This window comes from Tenrec ecaudatus, chromosome 18 (genome assembly GCF_050624435.1).
Source record: "Tenrec ecaudatus isolate mTenEca1 chromosome 18, mTenEca1.hap1, whole genome shotgun sequence".
Classification (NCBI taxonomy): Eukaryota; Metazoa; Chordata; class Mammalia; order Afrosoricida; family Tenrecidae; genus Tenrec; species Tenrec ecaudatus.
The window spans coordinates 62,656,875-62,676,629 of NC_134547.1; the positions used below are offsets into that span (position 1 = coordinate 62,656,875).

Sequence of the window (19,755 nt, forward strand, 5' to 3'; positions counted from 1 at the left end):
ATGCGAAATTTCATACCATTTCCTAGTCAGTATAGGCCTTATTCTTGCAAACTTGGACCAAGATCCACCACCCCGCACTCACAGCATGAGCCTGAAAGCAGCCAGCCACCCTGAGGAGCTGCTCCACACCCCACTGCCTGGCCCACAGGCCCGCCTACCATCACCCACCAGCCCTCGGCACAGCCAGGAACCCCCAGTTTGGCCTGCCTCAGGCTTGGAGCCCTAGGCCACTCTTAGGTCCCCGCCCTGTGGCCCAGCTTCCCCCTCATGCTGGAGACGCTGCTGAGAGGAATTTGGGCAGACACGTTAGGGCAGTGACATCGGGGTCTCCCTCCTCTTCGGTGTTTTGGGGCAGTGAAGGGAAAAGAAACTGTGCAGCAGCGTTTTACAAACAATAAATTTATCTCCAAATCCTGAATGATATCCAAATTACAGTGCCCTCTGGGTCTATTTTGCTGCTTTACACAAGGGTTAGAAAAGACATGGCCGGGCCAGTCACTTAGACACAAGCATCCCGAGATGGTTTACTGGAGATGGTGGCTCTGGCCTCCCTCGTCCCCGCAGCTCAGCTCGGCGGCAGCCACAGCCCCTCCCAGGCTCCTGCCCTGAGGAAGTGCTCTGGCTGGCTGGCAGAGAGCCTGGCCTCCTCAGGAACCTCCCCAAGGACCACAAGCAGATGTCCACAGATGAAAGTGCAGATGAGGGCTGTCTGCAGGCTAAGGAGGGTACCCAGTCACATCCTCTCCCAGAGTCAGCTCAGCTCAGAGTCCAAAGCGGGCTGGGGTGCGGCGAGGGGTCATGGGCTCCCCTTGCTCTTTCCGCCCTGGAGTGTAGATCTTTGTAGACCTGGGGACACAGAAACAGGGGTTAGGAGACCCGTGCTCCTCACTCCAGCCTAGAGCAGAGAGCAGATGAACTTCCTGAGCCTTGCTGACTCCCACTGGTGTATAAAGAGACTGGGCTGGGGCTCTAACCCCAACACATTTCCACACCCCTTTCATCCCAACTTTTGACTAGAACAGCAGTTCTCAACCTGTGGGCCGCGACCCCTTTGGTGGTCGAACGGAAGGCTGAGGACCACTGGACTGGAAGCAGGAGACTGAAAGGAAGCTTCATATCCTCCAGATCTGCTCTGGAGGTAGCTTCGCCCCCGCCTCGCCAGGCCACCTCTCAGGCCCAAGCACTCTTCTCCCCTCTCAGCGCCTCGCCAGGCCAAGCCCAAGCACTCTTCTCCCCTCCACACTGTGGTTTCCAAGCTCTGGTTGGTGGTCAGTGACACTGTAAGACCCGTGCTGTACCCATGCCATCTCTGGCCCTCATCACAGGGACAGACATGCAGGTGTGTGTGTGTGCCATGCCCCTCAGGACCAGCTCGACAGTCAGCTCCCACTGCCAACTTAAGCCTCACACTTCCAGCGTCTCCTAAACCATGTCGCAGCATCTGGGCCTGGAAACACACACCCCACCCCACCAGGGGAAGCCGTTTAGGATGGTCTGGCAGCTGCCCAGGGGTGGGCTCACCTGACACTGCCCAAGGGGCTGCGCTTTTCCTGTTCCTGTCGCCGGGCTCGCAGCTGCTCCTCAGCTAGCGCCATCTCCTCCTCCATGGCAGAAGCTTCCTCTTTGGCCCGACGGCGGTTCTCCTAGATAGAGGAAGAGGGCCCTGGCTGAGCCCACTGGAGCCTGTCAGGGGGAGGGGTGAGTCTACACCCACTTCCCTGCTGCAAACCAGGCAGAGGGTGTGCAGGAGCCATCTCACCCTCTGCCGCAGCACCAAGACCATCTTTTCCTTTGAGGCCAAGGTCTGCTCTTCAGTGGTTCAAGGTGGAAATTAGACAATTGAGATCTGACCCAGCCAGGCCTCGGCACTCCAATTCAGTAAGTGCCGACATCTGATTATCCCATCGCCAACCTTGCAGAAACCAGCTGGCCAGAAAGGACAGACATTAAGGAGAATGTGTGCAGATGTTCCTTAATCATATGAGGAATGAGAAATGGAGGGCAGTCAGAACCCTGCAGCACCGTAAAACCCCAAACCATTGACGGAAGTGGTGGTCATCCAGGGACACTGCCACCTAGAGGGAGGCCAGCTCACGTAGTTATCACTCTCAGCAGCACTGCAAGTGGGACCACCAGCCCTTTCCACATGACCAGCCGGACCTACTCCGCCCTTCAGAGGGCTTACAGGTTTACAGAAAACACCCAAGGTGAGCGCCTGCTTTAAACACCTGCATAAGGGCACAATTGGACAAATACAAAAGATGGAACCATCTCTGGGATAAGTAATCTCATTGTTCCAATAAATCAATGTCCCTTAAAAGGCACCCTGGTCAACAAAATAAAGAAAAAAGAAAAGAAGTTACAAAAATGCTGACATTGTGAAAAATGCAACCAGTGTAACAGAATATTATGTATAGAAATTGTTAAAATACCTAATTTGCTAGGTAATCTCTTCAAAATCACAGTAGAGATTTAAAAAGCGAAACAAAGATGAAAAATACCCCTAGTGACCCTGTCAGGCAAGCGTTGGGATACAAAGCCCGCACTTCAAACCCACCAGCTGCCCCAGTGAGGAACGATCAGGCTGTCTGCTCCCACAAGCACTTGCTTGGACGGGGTACAGCTGAGTTATCAGATGCCATGGCAGTGAGTGGGGATTTGTTTCTCGAAGGCACAGGTGGTCTCATTTTTCCAATAAATAGATGTCACTTAAAAAGGGTGGGGAAAGATACTGTTTTAGAAATAAAAGATTTAAGAAACATAATAACCTCATGCAGTGTTTGGATACTAACTCAAGCTAAGCCTAAAAGCTGCCTCTGACGTGAATGGGGAAAACTGAAGACTTGGTGATAGTACAGGGACTCCGTTAGGGCTGACAGTGGCCTGGAGGCTCTGTGTAAAGACACACTTACTGGGTGCCACTATCTCCAATTTGTTCCATGGCAGGAATGGCTTCCCTGGCTTTCTGAAGGTTGGTGAGGCTCCTTTCCTTCGTAATTTTGTCTTTATACTCTAATGATTTTATCCTTACCACCTGAGTGTGGCTTCGGTTTTTTATTGTTTTCTGTTGGGTCTCCCAGCTGTGACGCATCGGAGGAGTGGGTGCATACTGAGAATAACTGATACAGGGGATAGAGGGAAATCAGCAGTGGGGGCTGGGTGATAGGGAGGGAAAGGGGATTTCAGAAGTAACTATGAAGGTGGGAGGGAGGAGGGAGCATGAGAACAAATCGTGCTTGACGACTCATTTACAGCCGATTTAACCACGGGGTGGGGGGCTCTAAAATTGATGTGTTCGTGATCGCACAGTTCTCCTCAAGATGACGGCATGATTGAATGATATGCAAATTATGTACCCATAAAACTGTTGGAAAAAAATAAAATGACAGGTTGCTCCAAAACACAAATAAGTAAAGACACATGTCAGTATTGACAGGTAGTGACATGAGACATGCTTGCACACATTCTGGAGTAACACGGGGGGTGAGGGCAGGCTGCAGGGACGAGACTCGGGAGAGGGGGGAAGGACAGAGCGTGGGTGACTGCAGAATCCTCACCTGCCGTGACTTCCCAGCCTGCTTCACACTGTAGAACATTGGGCCCAGCTCCGCCAGCCACTCCCCGTCCACGGCGGTCACACACTGCATGTACTCCTAGGGACAGAAAGGTAGCAGCAGCAGGCGAGGGTCACCAGAGGGCAGTGGCTCTGGACTGGCCTGCCCCAGATGGTTCCACAATCGGCAGCTAAGTGGGAAGGACTTTAGGGCTGCCTGGGAGGTTAGACCAGGCAGAAAAAGCCCCCAAGACAGGACTTTCGATGCCTTCGTCCATCCAAATTCCTCCACTCTTGAGAAAATGGCCTGTGGTATCCACGTCAGGTAACCATCCACGGTACCAGCAGGTACCAGCTGAAGCCACCTTCTCTTACAGCTCTTATGGCAGCAGCTCTCAACCTGTGGGTCGAGACCCCTTTGGGGGTCGAATGACCCTTTCACAGGGGTCACCTAAGACCATTGGAAAACACATAAATATTTCACAATATATAATTATGTATTCTTTTCTAATTAATCACTATGCTGTAATTATGTTCAATTTGTAACAATGAAAATACATGCTGCATATCAGAGAGTTACATGACGATTCATAACAGTAGCAAAATGACAGTGATGAAGTAGCAACGAAAATAATTTTATGGTTGGGGGGGGTCACCACATGAGGAACTATATTAAAGGGTGGCGCCCTTAAGAAGGTTGAGAAGCACTGTCTTGCAGGCTAACTGTATACAGCATCCCTACTCCCCAGTTCCACCTCCCTCCAGGGCAACCCAAGCTCACACCTGCCCAGCTCGGTGCGCAGACCAGAGGCACTGCAGGATTACAAGAGCTGCCCTGCACTGTGCCAACAGCCTCGGCAGACTCACCTTGGTGGTCATGACCAATTCGTGGTACACAATGTAGTCCGGAGTGTAGCCCATGCCAAAGAGGGAGCTGGTGGGGTGCAAGTGGCAGGGCATCCCCGTCCGGATGTTCACATATTCCCCAATTCCCTAGAGGGGGGAAAGAGCAGACGGCAGGTCAAGAAACTCTCCTCCTCTGGGCAGCTTCCCCCACTCCCACGACTGCCAGAGGCCCGGGCAGGCTCACCTTGAGCTTGGCTGCCTGGTGGAAATAGGCGGCACAGATGCACTTCCTAACGATGTCCCAATCCGTACCGCACGAGGCCAGGCTCATGCGCTGCTGCACCATGATGTCCTTCAGTTGGGCCCGCACCTCCCGAACCTTGAAGGGGCACAGGGCCGGCAGAGTGAAGACCTCCTTCTCCTTCTCCGCAACCCCCACCCTATCCCTCCCCCACTCCTCTGGCCACAGCCCCACCTTCCGCATGGCTTTGGCGTGGATGAAATGATCGTTACACCAGATGGTGGAGTAGTTATTATTCTTCCACTGCAGGTAGACATTCAGGTAGGTCAAATGGTCACTCTCGGGGACAGCAAACTTCTCCCGGATCTGATCACTCTCCTCCTCCCGGCCCTAAGAAAGCACGAGAATCTGTACTCTGGCCCTCTACACACAGCTCAGAGGGCCTTAACACATAGCTGCACGTGTGTGCGCACACACACACACAGCAAGGGAAACACACAGTTTAAGGATAAGTACGGATGCTAAAATAAGGGGGCTCAATCACAACCACACAAGTTTTGGAAAAGGTCCTTGCAAATTTCCACTACACGCCAAGACGCTGGCCACCCTCTCTCACCTTCGGCCTGTAGAAGATGGCGGGGACGGAGAGCATGGAGACGATGAGCAGGATCTCCGAGCTGCAGCCCATGTCGCAAGACACGATGAGCATCTTGGACAGAGCCGGGTCCAGCGGGAACTCCACCATGAGCCGCCCCGTGGAGGTCAGGCCACCTAGAGGGAGGAGCAAGGGTAGACATTCAGCGAGAGCAGGGCAAGAGAGAGAGAGAACCCATCCCCCCAGAACCCGCAAGGCCGTGCCAGGCTCCGGGGCCACGTCACCTGTGTTGTCCAGGGCCCCGAGGATCCACAGCTGGTACATGGAGTTGAGCATGTTGTCCTCCGGGGGTGGGTCCATGAAGTGGAACTGCAGCAGGTCCTGCACCCCAAGGGACTTGAGCAGCAGCACCACATTGGCCAGGTTGGTCCTCTGGATCTCGGGCACCGTGGTGGTGAGCAGCTCGTTCTTGTAGGCGCTCTGAGTGTAGAGCCTGCGAGGACAAAGAGGAGTCTGCCTACTGCACCTCCCAGGAGGCTGCCCGGGGAGCCTCGCACAATGCTGGGCTGTCAGAGGTCACGCATGACATTCTCACACACGCCTCTCCTCTGGCTTTTTTCTCTTAATGTTTAACTCGGCGGGAGCTTTACCTCCATGCTTGCTTTGTCTCTGGAACTGGGGGGGTGGGGGGGGGTGTTGGAGTTGGACAGGGTTCTATTTGCCTCTTGCCATTCTGTGTTTTCTGAATTTCCATAGTAAAGTATTACTTCGAGCAGTCGTCAGAACGACTAGAATAATCAGCCTTTTGTGATCCACAGAGCAGCATTTGCCCAGGACAACGTTCAGGAGGCTCAGGAAAAAGAGTCGGCATGGAGACCAGAAATGCGGGGAGGAAGTGAAGAAAGTGCTGTTCCACAGCGGGAACTGCCTCCCGGGACATGACACAAATGGGTATGAACTGCTGAATGACAGGCTGCACTGCTCTGTAAACCTTCCCCCGACCCACCATAAGAAGTTATAAGTAAGTAAAAATCGGAGAACCTGTGCTATGATTTGCTGAGAATTATACCCTAAGGGAGGGGAGCCGCCTGCTGTAACCGCTACTCTTCCACTGGAGGACTGCCCGGGACCCAGGGCAACGCTACTCTGACTGGCCCCAGGATGGGGATCTGCTCTCGGGCAGTACCCCTACCCCCAGCTGCGCCGAGGCAGCACCCCCAAGGATTCGAGCACTGCCCCAGGAGGCAGATTCACACAGGGTTCCTACCTGAAACACTGACCTGGGCCCGTCCTGCCGGCTCGTCCCGACCTCTGGTTAGCATTGGCCTGGCTGATGGGGTAGATCTGCAGAGCATCCATGCCGATCCGGGGGTTGAAGACCTACAAAGGGGCAGGCAGGAGAGAACTGTCTGAAGACAGAGGGGGCGGGGAGAGGGGAGAGGGGGAAGAGGAGGAGGCAGCCCCGCCACAGAGGACAATCCTACATGTGACAGGGGCAGTGCCTCAGCCCGGCAGGCCAGCCATCCTTGTGGAACCGGGACTCTCAAGAAACCCCTAAGGCTACAAATGCCAGACTGGGATCTCAACTGGGCCTGAAATGATCCGCCTCATCACGTGATCACAAGGATTACACGGAGAGAGCACACTCTGAAACCAAAAGCCATCAAAGCCGCCCAAACACCGCCGCCACGTCCCTGTGCACGCTTCACACGCACGGGGCGAGGCCCTGGCCAGACTTCCCGCCCCACAGCGTGCCCTGCGAGACAGTGGGGCTCGCCTCGCGTGCCTGCGCTCACCTTCAATTTGCAATAGCCAGAATCGATAACAAACATGATGCCGTCCACTGTCAGGGAGGTCTCAGCAATGTTGGTGGCAACGATACACTTCCGCACACCATCCGGGGCCTAGAGCAGAGCAGAGCAGACAGATTTGGGAGCAGTGGTCACTCAAGTGAGAAGACTCCACAGGGCAGAGCCCACCCCACCCCCACCCTGCCGGGAGAGTGCCAGCCTCGCTGCACCTTCCTGGCAGGGTAATTACAAGCCACAGTCTCCTTGCTCTTCGTTGAGGGGTACAAAGGTGGGGGCCCAGGACAGATGCCCTGGCTGTCGCACCTTCTGGAAGATTTTGGCCTGGAGGTCAGAAGGCAGCTGGGAGTAGATGGGCAGCACGGCCAAGGCAGGCGCATTCTCCAGTTCCTCCAGGTGTTCCACAATCTGGTCAGAGGTCACCTGAGGGCAAGCAGCGGGGCCATGAGAGACCAGAGCCCCAGACCCTGAGACCCTGGGCACACGCGCTCCCAGCTGTGACCACGCACACACCTCGATGTCCTCCTGGCCAGGCATGAAGATGAGGATGTCCCCAGGGGCCCCCGACAGGTGTACTTGCAAGGACTGTTTCACTGCCGCCTCCACATAATCCTCCTGCGGGGTCTGAGACACACAGGGAGTCAGCAGGGGGCTGAGGTCAAGGCAGCTCCCCGGAACCCCATAGCCTACCACGAGCCTGGCGTGGGCCTGCTAACTTTCAGGGTGCCACACCTAGGGCTGGAGGGTCGGTCCCCAGAGTCCCTAGTTCTGTTCCCGAGAAACATAACGAACCCTCTCCGAGGAGCTTGGTCCTTTGTCCCCGTGAAGCCTGAAGCCACCCAACCAGCCCCACCAAATCCTCCCCAACTCGGGGTCATGCCCAATGCCCTGCAACTGGCTTCCCATCAGAGGTCAGGCCCAGGGAAGGGTGTACCTTGCTGAAGAGGATGTCCACGGGGAAGGTGCGGCCAGGGATGTGGAAGATGGGAACGTTCCCGAAAAAGGAGGCAAACTTCTCTGCGTCCATCGTGGCTGAGGTGACAATGAGCTTCAGGTCTGAGCGCCGAGCCACCACCTAAAAGGAGAGGAGTCTGAGGCGCCCAGTCTCTCCTTCCGTCTCATCGGCACGCCTCCCAACCAAAGAGAAGCCAGAGCTGATGAGCCGCTGTGGCCAGTTCCCAGCAATCCTGACGACAGGACAGATGGAGCCCAAGGGCCACTCAGCTCTGGGTCAGCCACCCGGAGGTCTCAGCACAGAAGGGCACTCAAGTTTCCCAGGCTCAAGCCCGCCCACCTGGCTACTCCTCAGCTGCTCCCCAGCAGGGCTGTGGTCAGAGGCTCCTTGGCCCCAGCCCTGCAGTCCTCACCTCTCGGAGCAGGCCAAACAGCACGTCAGTGTTAAGGGAGCGCTCATGGGCCTCGTCCATGATGATGGCACTGTAGTGGTCAAGGTCAGCTTCCCGAAGGGACTCGCGCAGCAGAATCCCATCTGTCATGTACTTGATCAAGGTGTTTTCTGAAGTGCAGTCTTCAAAGCGGATGGCATAACCCACCTGGGCAGGGGGGAACAGAGAGATGCCTGGAGACTGACTACCAGCTGGGCACTAGCACAACCCAACACACTTCAGCACAAGGGGCTGGCAGCGGTCAGGCAGTCAACGGCCCGCTTCACCTTCCTGTCCACTTACCTCCTCACCAAGGCTCCCACCCATCTCTTCGCTGACCCTCTTGGCCACCGACATGGCCGCCACGCGCCGGGGCTGGGTGCACCCGATCATCCCATAGTCTGTGTAGCCATCTTCGTGCAAGTACTGGGTCAGCTGAGTGGTCTTACCGCTCCCAGTCTCCCCAACCACAATCACGATGCTGTTGTCTCTACGAGCAGACAAGGGGTCACTCACCCGCAGGAAAGGAAAATCAAGAGCCCCACAGACTCCGCCGCGCTCTACCACAGGGAGCTGTCCAAAGAGCACGGGTGCTGGGCTGTTCCGGGAGACTGTGCTGTGAAAGGGGGTTTCACAGGGGAGAGAGCCTCATACTGAGACACCATTGAAGTGTCCAGAAAACAGTGAGGCCCGAACAAGTGAATGACCGGTCGTACCATCTGCCTTACTTTATGCGATGTCGCCCAGCACCCCCAGCTCAGAGAAAAATGAAGGCTGCCAAGCTCCGAAGAAAAGCTCCACAAAAACCCTGCAGCCGGCAGCGAGGCCTGATCCAACTCAGCGGCCCCAAGCCCTGGCCCGCAATCTGCAAACGCTCCCTCTCTGCACTTCCCGCTCGTGGCAGAGCTACATTTGTACCTGTTTTCACAAAAGAACTCCAACGAGGGTGTTCTTTTGTGGGGGAAAAGGCCCAAACCGGACCTGGAGGTCAGCGCGAGGTCTGCAGCAGGCTGTGAAAGAGGCAGAGAGCCCAGGCCAGGGAGAGTGGGACCGCCAAACATCCTCCCTGGGCACACCCTCCGCACCTGGCAGCAAGCTGCCACCGCTTTGCACGGTGTCTGTGAATGCTGTGGGTTGGATGTGCTCTCTGATATGACGTGGTAGGTTATGGGGGGGGGGAGGGGAGACTCATTAATTTTTTCCACATCAATACACATTTATTGCCTCTTTGAATCAGTTCTCGGCCTTATGGCTACGATCAAGCAAGACCGCTTCTCCCTTTCTGCCATGTCGGCTTAGCCGAGGACTCACAGGGCGGCTCTGCTTCTGCGATCTACCTGATGATGGTGAGCAGCTCCTGCTGCACTGCAAAGATGGGCAGGTACTGCCTCTGCTCCAGGATCGACTTCTTTGTCGCAAACTCGCTGCTGGCTTCGCTCTTTTTCTTCATGTGATCCGCAAACTGCTGCTCTGTCCTGAGAACACAGGCAGGCCTCAGCCCTGGCCGACTGGCTCACCATCTTCTCCCAGCACCCCAAGTGAGGAGTGTCTCTTCTCCTCGGGCCTATGGGCTGGAGTTGCAGGCTGTGACGCCACCCGCTACAGCACGCCCTACACCCCAGGCTCCAACTGAGCTTACTGTGGCCCAAGGGGCCATGGAGCAGAGGGCCAACCCGCTGACCTCGTTTGACCAGAGAGGAGCTGACGCGGCCAGTATCAACTTGTACAGACTATCCCCCGGGACGATGCCAGCACAAGCCGTGGAAGGTTAACACAGCCACACGGGACAGCTGCGGAAAGCTTGGGTGCAGAAGACAACCTTTCTGTTTCGGAGTCGCTGTTAAAAATGGTTCTTTGTGCTCCCTCTGGTTCCGGGTCAACTTGGAAGAGGCAGAAGATTTGCAATCGAGCTACTACCCATCCAGTGAAGGCTTCTAAGTTGCTATGCGGCTGAGAGGAACCATCCAGAAGAAGCCAGACCAGACAGAAAGGCCTAAATGAACACTACGGAATCCAGCGGTCCACTCTCCAAATGATTATGGGATGGTGCTGGACCAGACAGCATGTCCCATGGAACACAGGGGCCAACTAAATGGTAGACCACAACAACATTCTCCACTATTGAAGGGCCACCAAAGTTGCATCCATGAGGATCCTGTGCACGGATCAAGAGGACACGGAAGCACAGAGTGATTTAAATTTAGGAGAGGTGCACGTTGGGGTTGCATCCTCTCACACCACCCTTGTTCAATCTGCATGCCGAGAAGACAATCTGGGGAGCTGGTCTACAAGAAGGAGAAAGCGACACCAGAAGTGGGGGGAGACTCCTTAACGACCTGCAATACACAGATGACACAACCTTGCTTGCTCAATGTGAGGAGGACTGGAAGCACTAGCCGATGAAAATCAAAGACCACAGAATTCAGTGTGGATTGCAACTCGGTGCCAAGAAAGCCAAAATCCTCACAACTGGACCCATAGCTAGCATCGTGATAACTGGAGAATTTCCTTGGAAGTAGCAGTCAAGATATCAGATGACGATTGCTTCGGGCAGATCTGCTGCACAAGAACTCTATTTAAAGTGCCAAAGAGCAAGGATGTCACTCTGAGGAGCAGCTTGAACTCAAGCCCAGCCATGGTGTTTGCAATCACCTCAGACGCATGTGGAAGTGGGACAATGAAAAACAAAGGAAGCTACAAGAAGAATTGATGCCGGGAGGGTGGAGGAAAGGTGGAGCTGAAAGGGGGAAACTGATTATAAGGATCTACATATAACCCCTTCCCTGAGGGATGGACAACAGAAAAGTGGGTGAAGAGCAACATCAGAAGGTGTAAGATATAACAAAATAATAATAATTTATAAATTATCGAGGGTTCATTGGGGAGGGGGAACGGGGAGGGAGAAAATGAGGAGCTGATACTAAGGGCTCAAATAGAAAGCAAATGTTTTGAGAATGATGAGGGAAACCAATGTACAAAAGAGCTTGACACAATGGATGGATGGATGGATGGATGGATGGATGGATGGACAGACGGATGGATTGTGGTTAAGAGTTGTACAAACCCCCAATAAAATGATTTTTTTAAAATGGTTCTTTGTCTACTGAAGCAGCAACACACAGCCTCCCACCCAGAGAAGCTGAAGGGCAGCTGAGCAGAGTGGCTGACGCTACACAGCTACAGAGCCAGGGGCAATCCAAACTGCCATTCGCTAGCTGGGGATGTTCACACAAGCGACTTAATCTTCCTGGGTCTCAGTCTCCTCATGTGAAAAATGGGAGCATTTCTGGTGACAACTCAGTGAGTGAGTGACTGAGATGTACTTAGTGCTGCCTGGCACAGAGGAAGCACTGTTATACTAGTGCTGACGTGGTGGAAGGAAGGATTCGCATCTAGGAAAAGTTGAAGATGAAAGAAGGGAGAGTTAGGAAGGGATGAAAGAAAGACTGCTTTCCAGTCTTCTTGTTGGTGACAAGCCATGAGTTCCAGGAGAGCTGCTGCCACTGCCCCGGGGAGCCCCAGGCTCCAGGGGGTGCCCACGGCTAGCTGGAGGGGGCCTACCTGTAGTCCACTTTACCATCTTCTGCCAGGGCTTTATCTGGCTCCTCCTCCTTTTTGACGCCCATTATGTCTCCCAGTTTGGTGCCCGCTAACTCCCAGTGTTTGTGCTGAGCCTGAAAAATACAAGAAAAGCTAGTCCATTCCACCCTATCACACCACTCTGGGCAAAGAGTCAGTCAGCCCCATCTGACAGCAGGCTGCATTTAGCGGGGGACCAAGTCCCAGGGGACCGTGGCTGGCAGCACCCAGCCATGCCTTCCAACGCTGGCGTCTCAAGCCCCGCCGCAGGCAGCATGCCCCGTGCTTGTCTCCACCAGGGCTGGCAGAGGAGCAGGCGTCCCTCCCCTTGGACCGGGCCTTCCAGCACGAGTGCTGGTTGTGAGGTCCACCGTGGTTGTTCAGAGGAAGAAACCTGCACAGCCGCCCCAGCCCCGGGAGAAAAGACACCAACCTTTTTGCGTTCCTTCTGCTCTCTGTGCTTCCGCACTGTCTGGCTGCCTTTCCGAGCAATAATGGCCAAGTCAGAAGTGGCGTCCTTGACGGGAATCACAGGTTCTGGCTGCCAGGGGATGCAGAAAAAGGAATCCCCACTGATGACTAAAAATCAACAAGCGGGTCTGTTTTCCCTCCCGCCCAGATTTGAGTCTTCCTCTCTGCCCCTCCCCGGCCAGAAGAGGCTCACCTGCTTGGTGAAGACGATGCGGCCGTCCAGGAAGGGAGGCACCAGGTTATGCACCATCAGATGCACCTTGGCTGCATTGTCCTCCTCAAAGTCTTCATCCACCTCCAGGCGATGGACCACCCCACTGGTGAGCATCCGGTTGGTCTCCCAGCGCTCGTTGTCCTGCAGGGCCACAAGAGGAAACATACTCAGGATACAGCCTGAAGGTCGTCCAGGAAAGTCACCATGCTAGTTCACTTGAGTCCCAAGAAGGCGGCGGAGGGTGGATACAGAGATGTCACAGGTCTTTCAGTCCTACAACCCCTTCCCCTAGTTACCTGCAGTAGTCTGTTCCCTGACACAGCGCCTGGCTCAAGATCTCAGTCTCCACACAGAGAGACAAATCGTAACCGCCCACTGCTCAGTCCTACGACTGAGAAGCAAGCACACAGACCCCAGAGCCAGGACCTACTCTAGACATGAGTGGGTAGGGAACAGCACCCCTTGAGAAACTACTAGAAAAAGCCAGGAGCCGGGCTCGTCCTCAGCTACTGCCAAGTCTGTCCTGAGCCTGCCACCTCGGCTTGCCTATCCACATACCACCGTGCTGTCACTCTGTGCCCAGCTACCCAGCTCCAGCCCTGCATGCACACTCACCTCGTTGATCTGCCTCCGCTGGGCCGAAATGCGCTTCTGCTTCTGCTTGTGCAGATGCTGCTCCCGCCGCTTCACGTAGTCCTCGGACGAGTAGGCCAGGGGATTGTGGAACTCATCGTAGCCCTCATCCATCATGTACCAGTCCCGGTCAGCTTGCTGCAGGGCATGAGATGGGCTTGAGACGGAGGGACCGCATGAGGGGCTGGGGAGGTGGACATGAGAGCCCTGCCCAGGGGAGGTGGAGCTGTGTGGTGGGAGACTGTTCATGCCCTGGAGCACCCTGTGCTGCAGGGCGGGAGGGCGTCCAAAGGGACAACAGTGGGGCAGCCCGTCAGGGCAGCCTGTTCAGAGCCACCTACCACACAGGGGCACCAACGCCTGACAAGAAAAGCCAGGTCTGCCTACAGTGCGAGGTGAGCCAGCTTCCTGCGGAGCTGGTGCCTCTGGAAAGGTCCCAAGGCTTCCAGACTAAACAACTCGGTCAACTTGCCCAGAACCAGTAGTGTCACTGCCAGCTCTTTGGCCCTAACCTAGCAGTTCTCAACCTGGGGGTCATGATCCCTTTGGGGGTCGAATAACCCTTTTACAGGGGTCGCCCGATTCATAACAGTAGCAAAATGACAGTGATGAAGTAGCAACGAAAATAATGGTATGGTTGGAGGGTCACCACCACATGAGGAACTGTATGAAAGGGTCGAGGCATTAGGAAGGTTGAGAACCACTGCCCTAACCCCTTACTCCCCACCATCTCTTAGGCAGCCACCCAAGGTCATTAAGCTTTTACCCTCTGGTCATCCTCCCACTGCTGCCGCTCCTCTTCTGTGTCAAACGAAATTCCTTCCTCACCAACCTCACGCCTTCCTGAAGGAGAACAGGTAGCAGGTCAGCCCAGACGAGTCCAGCTTATCCCCCATGGCCACACCCAGACCTGCATCAGCCACAGCCCAGCAGAACCAGCCGTCCTGCATACTGGCCCCTCTCTCCTCGGAGAGTTACCTCGGCCCCTGGACAGCCGCGGCGTGGAGCCCAGGTGTCTTCTGTCATCGGCCCACTCGTTGAATTTGTAGGATGGGGTTGGCAGAGGCGTGTCCTCGGAGTACTTACTCCTCACAGACCTGGGAAGAACATCGTCAGGATCGCAAGCCAGTCGCTACACTGAGACAGGGGCCCCAGCCCCAGCTGCTCCCCCATCCCAGATCCCTTGCCCCCCCCACCCAGAGGTGGGGCTGCTCCGCCGGGGACATCACCTGTCTCGATCTCGAGTGGATGGCCGGTGGCTCCTGTCTGAGTCCCGATAGGAAGGCGATGGGGAGGGCGACTCCCACTGTGAGCGCCTCGAGCTGCCGAAGCCACTGTCCTCTTCCTCCCAGGTGGACCTTGAAGGAGTGGCAGCATCTGGGGCCACCAGAAACAGTCCATTTGCCCAAGACATGGCACGAGGGCAATCAGCCAAACAGCAGTTCCCCTGTTCCTCTTTCACTGTTTATAAACCCTGCACTGCTTTCTAGTGGACAGGATGGCTCTGACAGTCTAAGCTTTCTGATGGCAATGGACCAGTTTTCATTTTGTTTATAACCTTTGTCTGAAGGATTATTCAACTTGGTCCTGTTAATACAAGGGGGCTTCAAAAGTTCATGTAAAAGTGGAATCGAAGAACAAGGGGATTTCCCCCATGAACTTGATGAAACCCTCTCGTATATTCCTTTAGCCCAGACAGGATTCTTTTTAATAACTCCTCTCCTGGCCCACAACGCCCCCCCAACCCCTTCTCCTTCCTGCCATTTGGAAAACTACTTGTTCAGTAAATGGACCTGTCTCCCTACACAAAGCAGATGTGTGGCGAGGGGCCCGGGCCTAGGCCCACCGACTCAGACTCGACTATTCAGAGAGGACCACCGCCCACAATGGCCCCACTGAGGAGGGGAGTCGCTCTCTCTACCTTTGGGACCTCTACCGGCCAGCATAGGAAATGGCGAATCCTACCTTTGGGTCGATGGCGGGGGCTCTCAGGTTCATTCCGTCTGCTGCTGCGCTGGGAGTCTCCATCTCGCTCCGATCTGCTGCTGTGCCGACTTCTCTCCCGCTCATCTGAGAAGAGTCACCGGCAGCTCTCAGAAACCTGTGCCTGCCCTAACTCACAGCCGTCTTCAACCCCGCTACCTCTCACTCACAGGTGCAATAGGCACTGCTGTTTACCATCCAAGGGTCTCCAACCTCCCTCTGCCCCTTCTTTGAAGAGGAAGAATTTGTTACTGGCTAGAAAGTTTCAAGTTTGCAGGAACAGTTATTTCCCTGCAAGATTTCCAAAGTGATTATTAGAAACCTAGAGTGAACAGTTTTTTGTTTTCTTCTGTTTTGTATCGGTTACAAGTCTACAGGACTGACTACTGGCCCTGTCCTGTCCCTATCACCAACAGTGCTGGAAACCCTGGGCTCTGCTATCTCCTGCTCAGGCTCCCTCGGAGTACAACAAGAGCGACTCGCTCACGGGAAGCTTTCCTCCGCGGGAAAGGGCCAGCGCGTCCACTCGCACAATGAACACAGAGAACAATGCCAGGCAGTTTACCTCGGTCTCTCTTCCGGTCGTAGTCTCGGTCCCGTGGTTTCTCTTTCTTCCGGTCCTTCTCCTCTTTGGATGAGGCATAGACACCGTGCTCCCGCCGCTCCCGCTCTCTCTGCCGACTGCGTTCCCAGAACTCTTCACTCACACCACCAGGATGGGATGGTGTCTCTACTCGGGCAGACCGATAATGTCTGAAAGGGGAGGGGAGCTGATCAAGAAATGCACTGCCCCAAGAGAAGTTCCTGCCAGGGCCAAGCAAGGACTCTGCCCTTTGCCCTTTGGCTCCGGACCCTGCAGGCTTGCCTATGCCAACGACCCACCACAGTTCTAGCCATGTCATTTACCCTCTAGCAGTCACCTCTGTACTGCCTCCCCACAGAGAGACAATACCAACGCCCACCTACTCTCTCAGCATCACAGAGTCAGAGCAAAAGTGTAAGGCTTTCAATGGCCACCAGAAAGGAAAAAAAAGCTGCAGCAGCTGAGGTGTCATGTTCTGATTACCGCTTTCACTCCCTCTGGGTAACCTTCCTGAGGCCTTTACCTGTCTTTCCGACTACTTCGGTCGGACTGGTCACTGTCCTCCTCCTCCGAATCCCTCTGGTCGTCCTTGCCCTCTTCCCAGTCTTTGTAAGAAGAGATTCTGGACTTCTTCTTGTCCTCGCCATCATCCTTCTCCTCTCGCTCCCTCCGTTTCAAGGTGGCCAGCAAGTCCAGGCCCAGCAGTGAGGGGCGGGGAGCAGGGGCCTTGAAGACATGCTGCTCACTAGCTGCACTCTTGGTCTTGCAGATAAGGCCGCCAACCTGAGCGTCTGCGTCAGTACCTTCTAATCGGTGGATGGAAGCGTCCTCGCTGGTGTCCTCCATCACAGGCTCTGGGGATCCTCTGGAAAGAGAGCAAACCAATTGGTACCAGACAGGGGCAGGAGGCCAGGCTTGGCAATACCCCACAATACCTTTTACTTTTCCCTCCCCTGCAATAAAGACTAGGTGGTTTTAGCTAGCTTTTGCCAAGAACTTTCAAACACGTCGCTGATGATCCCAAGAGACCCCTGTCATGAACTGAACTGGGTCCCCAGAATTGAAATGTATCAACTTTAGTGGGTCATGATTCTCAATGGCAGTTACATAATGATAGACTAACACCATGCCCGGCTCATCCCATAATAGGAGCTGCTAATCAACCGTAAGAGGCTTAGAGCAGATGCAGCACCTTACCCAGCTCACAGCCAACATGAAAGGAGTCTCCCTGGGGTGTGGCCTCTGTGACTTTTTTATCTTACAAAAGATCAAAGGAGAGCGCCACCCAGACCAGAAAGAAGAGCCACGGAGCAGGGCACCCCTGGGAACCAAGGGCTTCCGCCAGAGTCAAAGAAGGAAAAGCCTATCCCAGAGCTGGCACCCGAATTTGGACTTCTCCTAAAGTGTGAGAGCATGCGTTTCTGTTTGTTAAAGCCATGTACTAGAAAACTAAGACAGCCTCCTTGACCTACACACACACAATCCCAAAGGATATCACCCAGGCTGGGCCTCAACAAATTGAGGGACCATTCCTAGAGCCTGGTGGCACTTGTGTAGGAACCAAACTTACTGCCACTGCGTCAATTCTGCCTCACAGTGACCCTACATAGAGCGGAAACATCCCTATGTGTGGAGTGAGGAAAAGCTCAGTCAGATCCAGGCTCTTGAAACATATTTTCTGTATAATTACAAGCAAATCATTTTAAGCCTTGGCTAGCCGTATGCACCCTGTCTATAAAGTGAAAGGCAGGCTGGCTTTACATAAAACATGGTGTGTTGTTAATGGAATCAGGCAAGAGGGTACAGGAAAGCGCTCTGTACTCACAGCCCATTCTGAATCACAGTGACCCCACAGGGCACAGAGTAGAACTGCCGCCACAGGTCTTCCAAGGCTGTAAATTGTAACAGCAGCAGAATGCCACAGCTTTCCCCCAACAAGCAGCTGCTGGTGTGTTAAGTGTTTTGCCCTGTCAGTTCCTAGCCAAGCACTTAATCACTGCCCCAACAGGCTCCTTTGTAACCAACATGAGTTACACAAATGTAACTGGGAATGATGATGGCAACAATTGTACGCATGTGCTTGACACAATGGATGGATGGGTAAGAGTTGTAAGAACTCCCAATAAAATGATTTTTTTTTATGTAACTGTGGCATCTTTTGTACCACGCTCCTACACGCTGATTGGGTCTATCACTCATTTTGTTTGTTTCCCACGAGCGTACACTCTATGTCTTCTATTCCATCTCTCCCTTTCACCTACAGATACACTCGAGATCTGGGGGGACCTGGCTGCCATTTGTGTTACCCACACTCAGACCTGTGCAACTTGCAGAAAAGAGTCACTTCACAGTAATCCAAATTTGTTTAATAACGAACCATGTTCACCAAAAACATTGATGAGAAACTCTAAATGAGGGAATGGTGATCCTTGGAGGGTGATTTCCCCCCCTTTAAGTGACTGCAAAGCTTCTTGGCCCTCAATTCATCACAAATCCTGACTGCTGGTTACACAGCACTGCAAACATACACCTATTCCGAGAGCCTGCATCATTCCTCTCACTCCAGCAAGTCAGTGACACAGAGGGATTGTTGATGAGTAGAGCGTCACGGGACTCCAGAAGATTTTGCTACGATCAAACAACAAACAGACCAGCTCTATAGTAATAGTACAGTCCCAACAGACTGCGCACATATTCTCCACCAGAAACGAGAGTTGGATTTTGAAAATATCATCATGCAGAATGGAAAAGCTCTACGGCTGCCTACTGGTGACAACTGTATGCATGTGGGGAAACCCAAACGGGGAGGCAGAGGTGGATACACATGCTTTGCTCGACAGTTCTAACGAGGATATACACCCCCAGAATACTTCTGTGTAGGAGAGGGAACCTTGTTAACTGCCGTAGCCCAGCACCTAGTCCAATAACCATTTGATGAATAAATGAATGAATGTGAATGTAGCAAAGGAGAACAGAAACCACACAGTGTAGCAAAGAAACCAGTAGTAGTAGCACAGGAAAAGGAGAGAGCTTAACCTGCGGCTCGAGAGGAAAAACGAGGCGCCGAAAGGCTAAATTCCGGGGATGTCACCAAGGGTACACAAAAGACGGTGAAGAAAAGAACTGCATTCAGTCATTCCACAATTACTCGCTGGCTTCTCTGAGCCAATCGCTGTTGTAGGCAATCAAGACAAAGCAGAAAGCAAAACGGACAAAAATGCTCGCATTCTTGCAGCTCCCTGGACTCTGGTGGCGGAGACCGCCCAGCAAGCTGTCGGGTGGTGAAACCAGGGTGGGAGAAAAGATGAAGACCCGGGCTCTCTGCTCCCGCAGGGCACCGGCCAGGGAGGCCCGGGGCAAGGGGCGAGAACGGCCAGAGAAGGGACAGGGCCCGGGCAGCAGCACCGAGAGGAACTTTCCAACACCGGACCTGTGCAAGGAGCAATATCCGTTGCGCTGCCGGGAGCAGCCCCGACTGGCGAGGGCAGGAAGGAAGAAGGGTCACTCACCGCACGGAGCCCGTCTCTCTGGGCCCGCTGGTCCCAGGATCCGGGACGCCTGCGCCGCCACCGTGCGCTCGGGCGGCCTCAGAGAGCCGAACTCGGCACGGTGGAAGCCGCCATTCCCGCCCCCACAATGCCTTGCGCGACCCTCTCTATCCGCCCATCGGTACCATCGAGAGCAGCCCGGAAAACGCCGGGTCGCGGGTGCAAGCGTGACGCGGAGCGCGGCCCACTTCTCGAGGCTAGAGTGTCCTCTTCTCGGCCTCGCTCCGTGACACTTTTCGGGTCACCTCGCGAGCCAATCACAGTTAATCTAAGAGGCAACTCCCCGCCACTCGTCTGGGGAAAGGGGCGGAGAGAA

General features: G+C 54.4%; 1 protein-coding gene across 2 annotated transcripts; it reads right to left on the minus strand.

The window, feature by feature from the left end:
* Positions 1–383: 383 nt before the first annotated feature.
* DHX38 (DEAH-box helicase 38) lies at positions 384–19,749 on the minus strand. Of its 2 annotated transcripts, none has more exons than XM_075536176.1 (27): positions 19,565–19,749; positions 16,415–16,756; positions 15,874–16,061; positions 15,291–15,395; positions 14,555–14,702; positions 14,304–14,422; positions 14,092–14,168; positions 13,308–13,463; positions 12,672–12,833; positions 12,441–12,548; positions 11,990–12,102; positions 9,766–9,903; positions 8,732–8,918; positions 8,411–8,596; positions 7,978–8,118; positions 7,557–7,667; positions 7,350–7,466; positions 7,032–7,139; positions 6,503–6,615; positions 5,520–5,728; positions 5,257–5,411; positions 4,875–5,030; positions 4,644–4,778; positions 4,421–4,546; positions 3,558–3,653; positions 1,522–1,643; positions 384–846 (listed from the first exon to the last, which is right to left on the minus strand). In XM_075536176.1, exons 2-27 carry the CDS (start codon positions 16,735–16,737, stop codon positions 762–764), a joined length of 3,684 nt encoding a protein of 1,227 aa, XP_075392291.1. In that variant the 5' UTR covers positions 16,738–16,756; positions 19,565–19,749; the 3' UTR covers positions 384–761. The 2 variants fall into 2 exon arrangements, with proteins under 2 accessions (XP_075392291.1, XP_075392290.1); XM_075536175.1 differs by having other exon boundaries at positions 19,401–19,749.
* Between the last annotated feature and the right edge of the window lie 6 nt (positions 19,750–19,755).

Coding starts and splice junctions, on each gene's coding strand:
- DHX38 (XM_075536176.1), bottom strand. CDS start 16,737: ATGGAGGACACCAGCGAGGACGCTTCCATCCACCGATTAGAAGGTACT. Junction 8,919..9,765: donor GAGCTGCTCACCATCATCAG/GTAGATCGCAGA, acceptor GTCTGCTCGTAG/AGACAACAGCATCGTGATTG. Junction 6,616..7,031: donor CTGGCTATTGCAAATTGAAG/GTGAGCGCAGGC, acceptor GCCCCTTTGTAG/GTCTTCAACCCCCGGATCGG.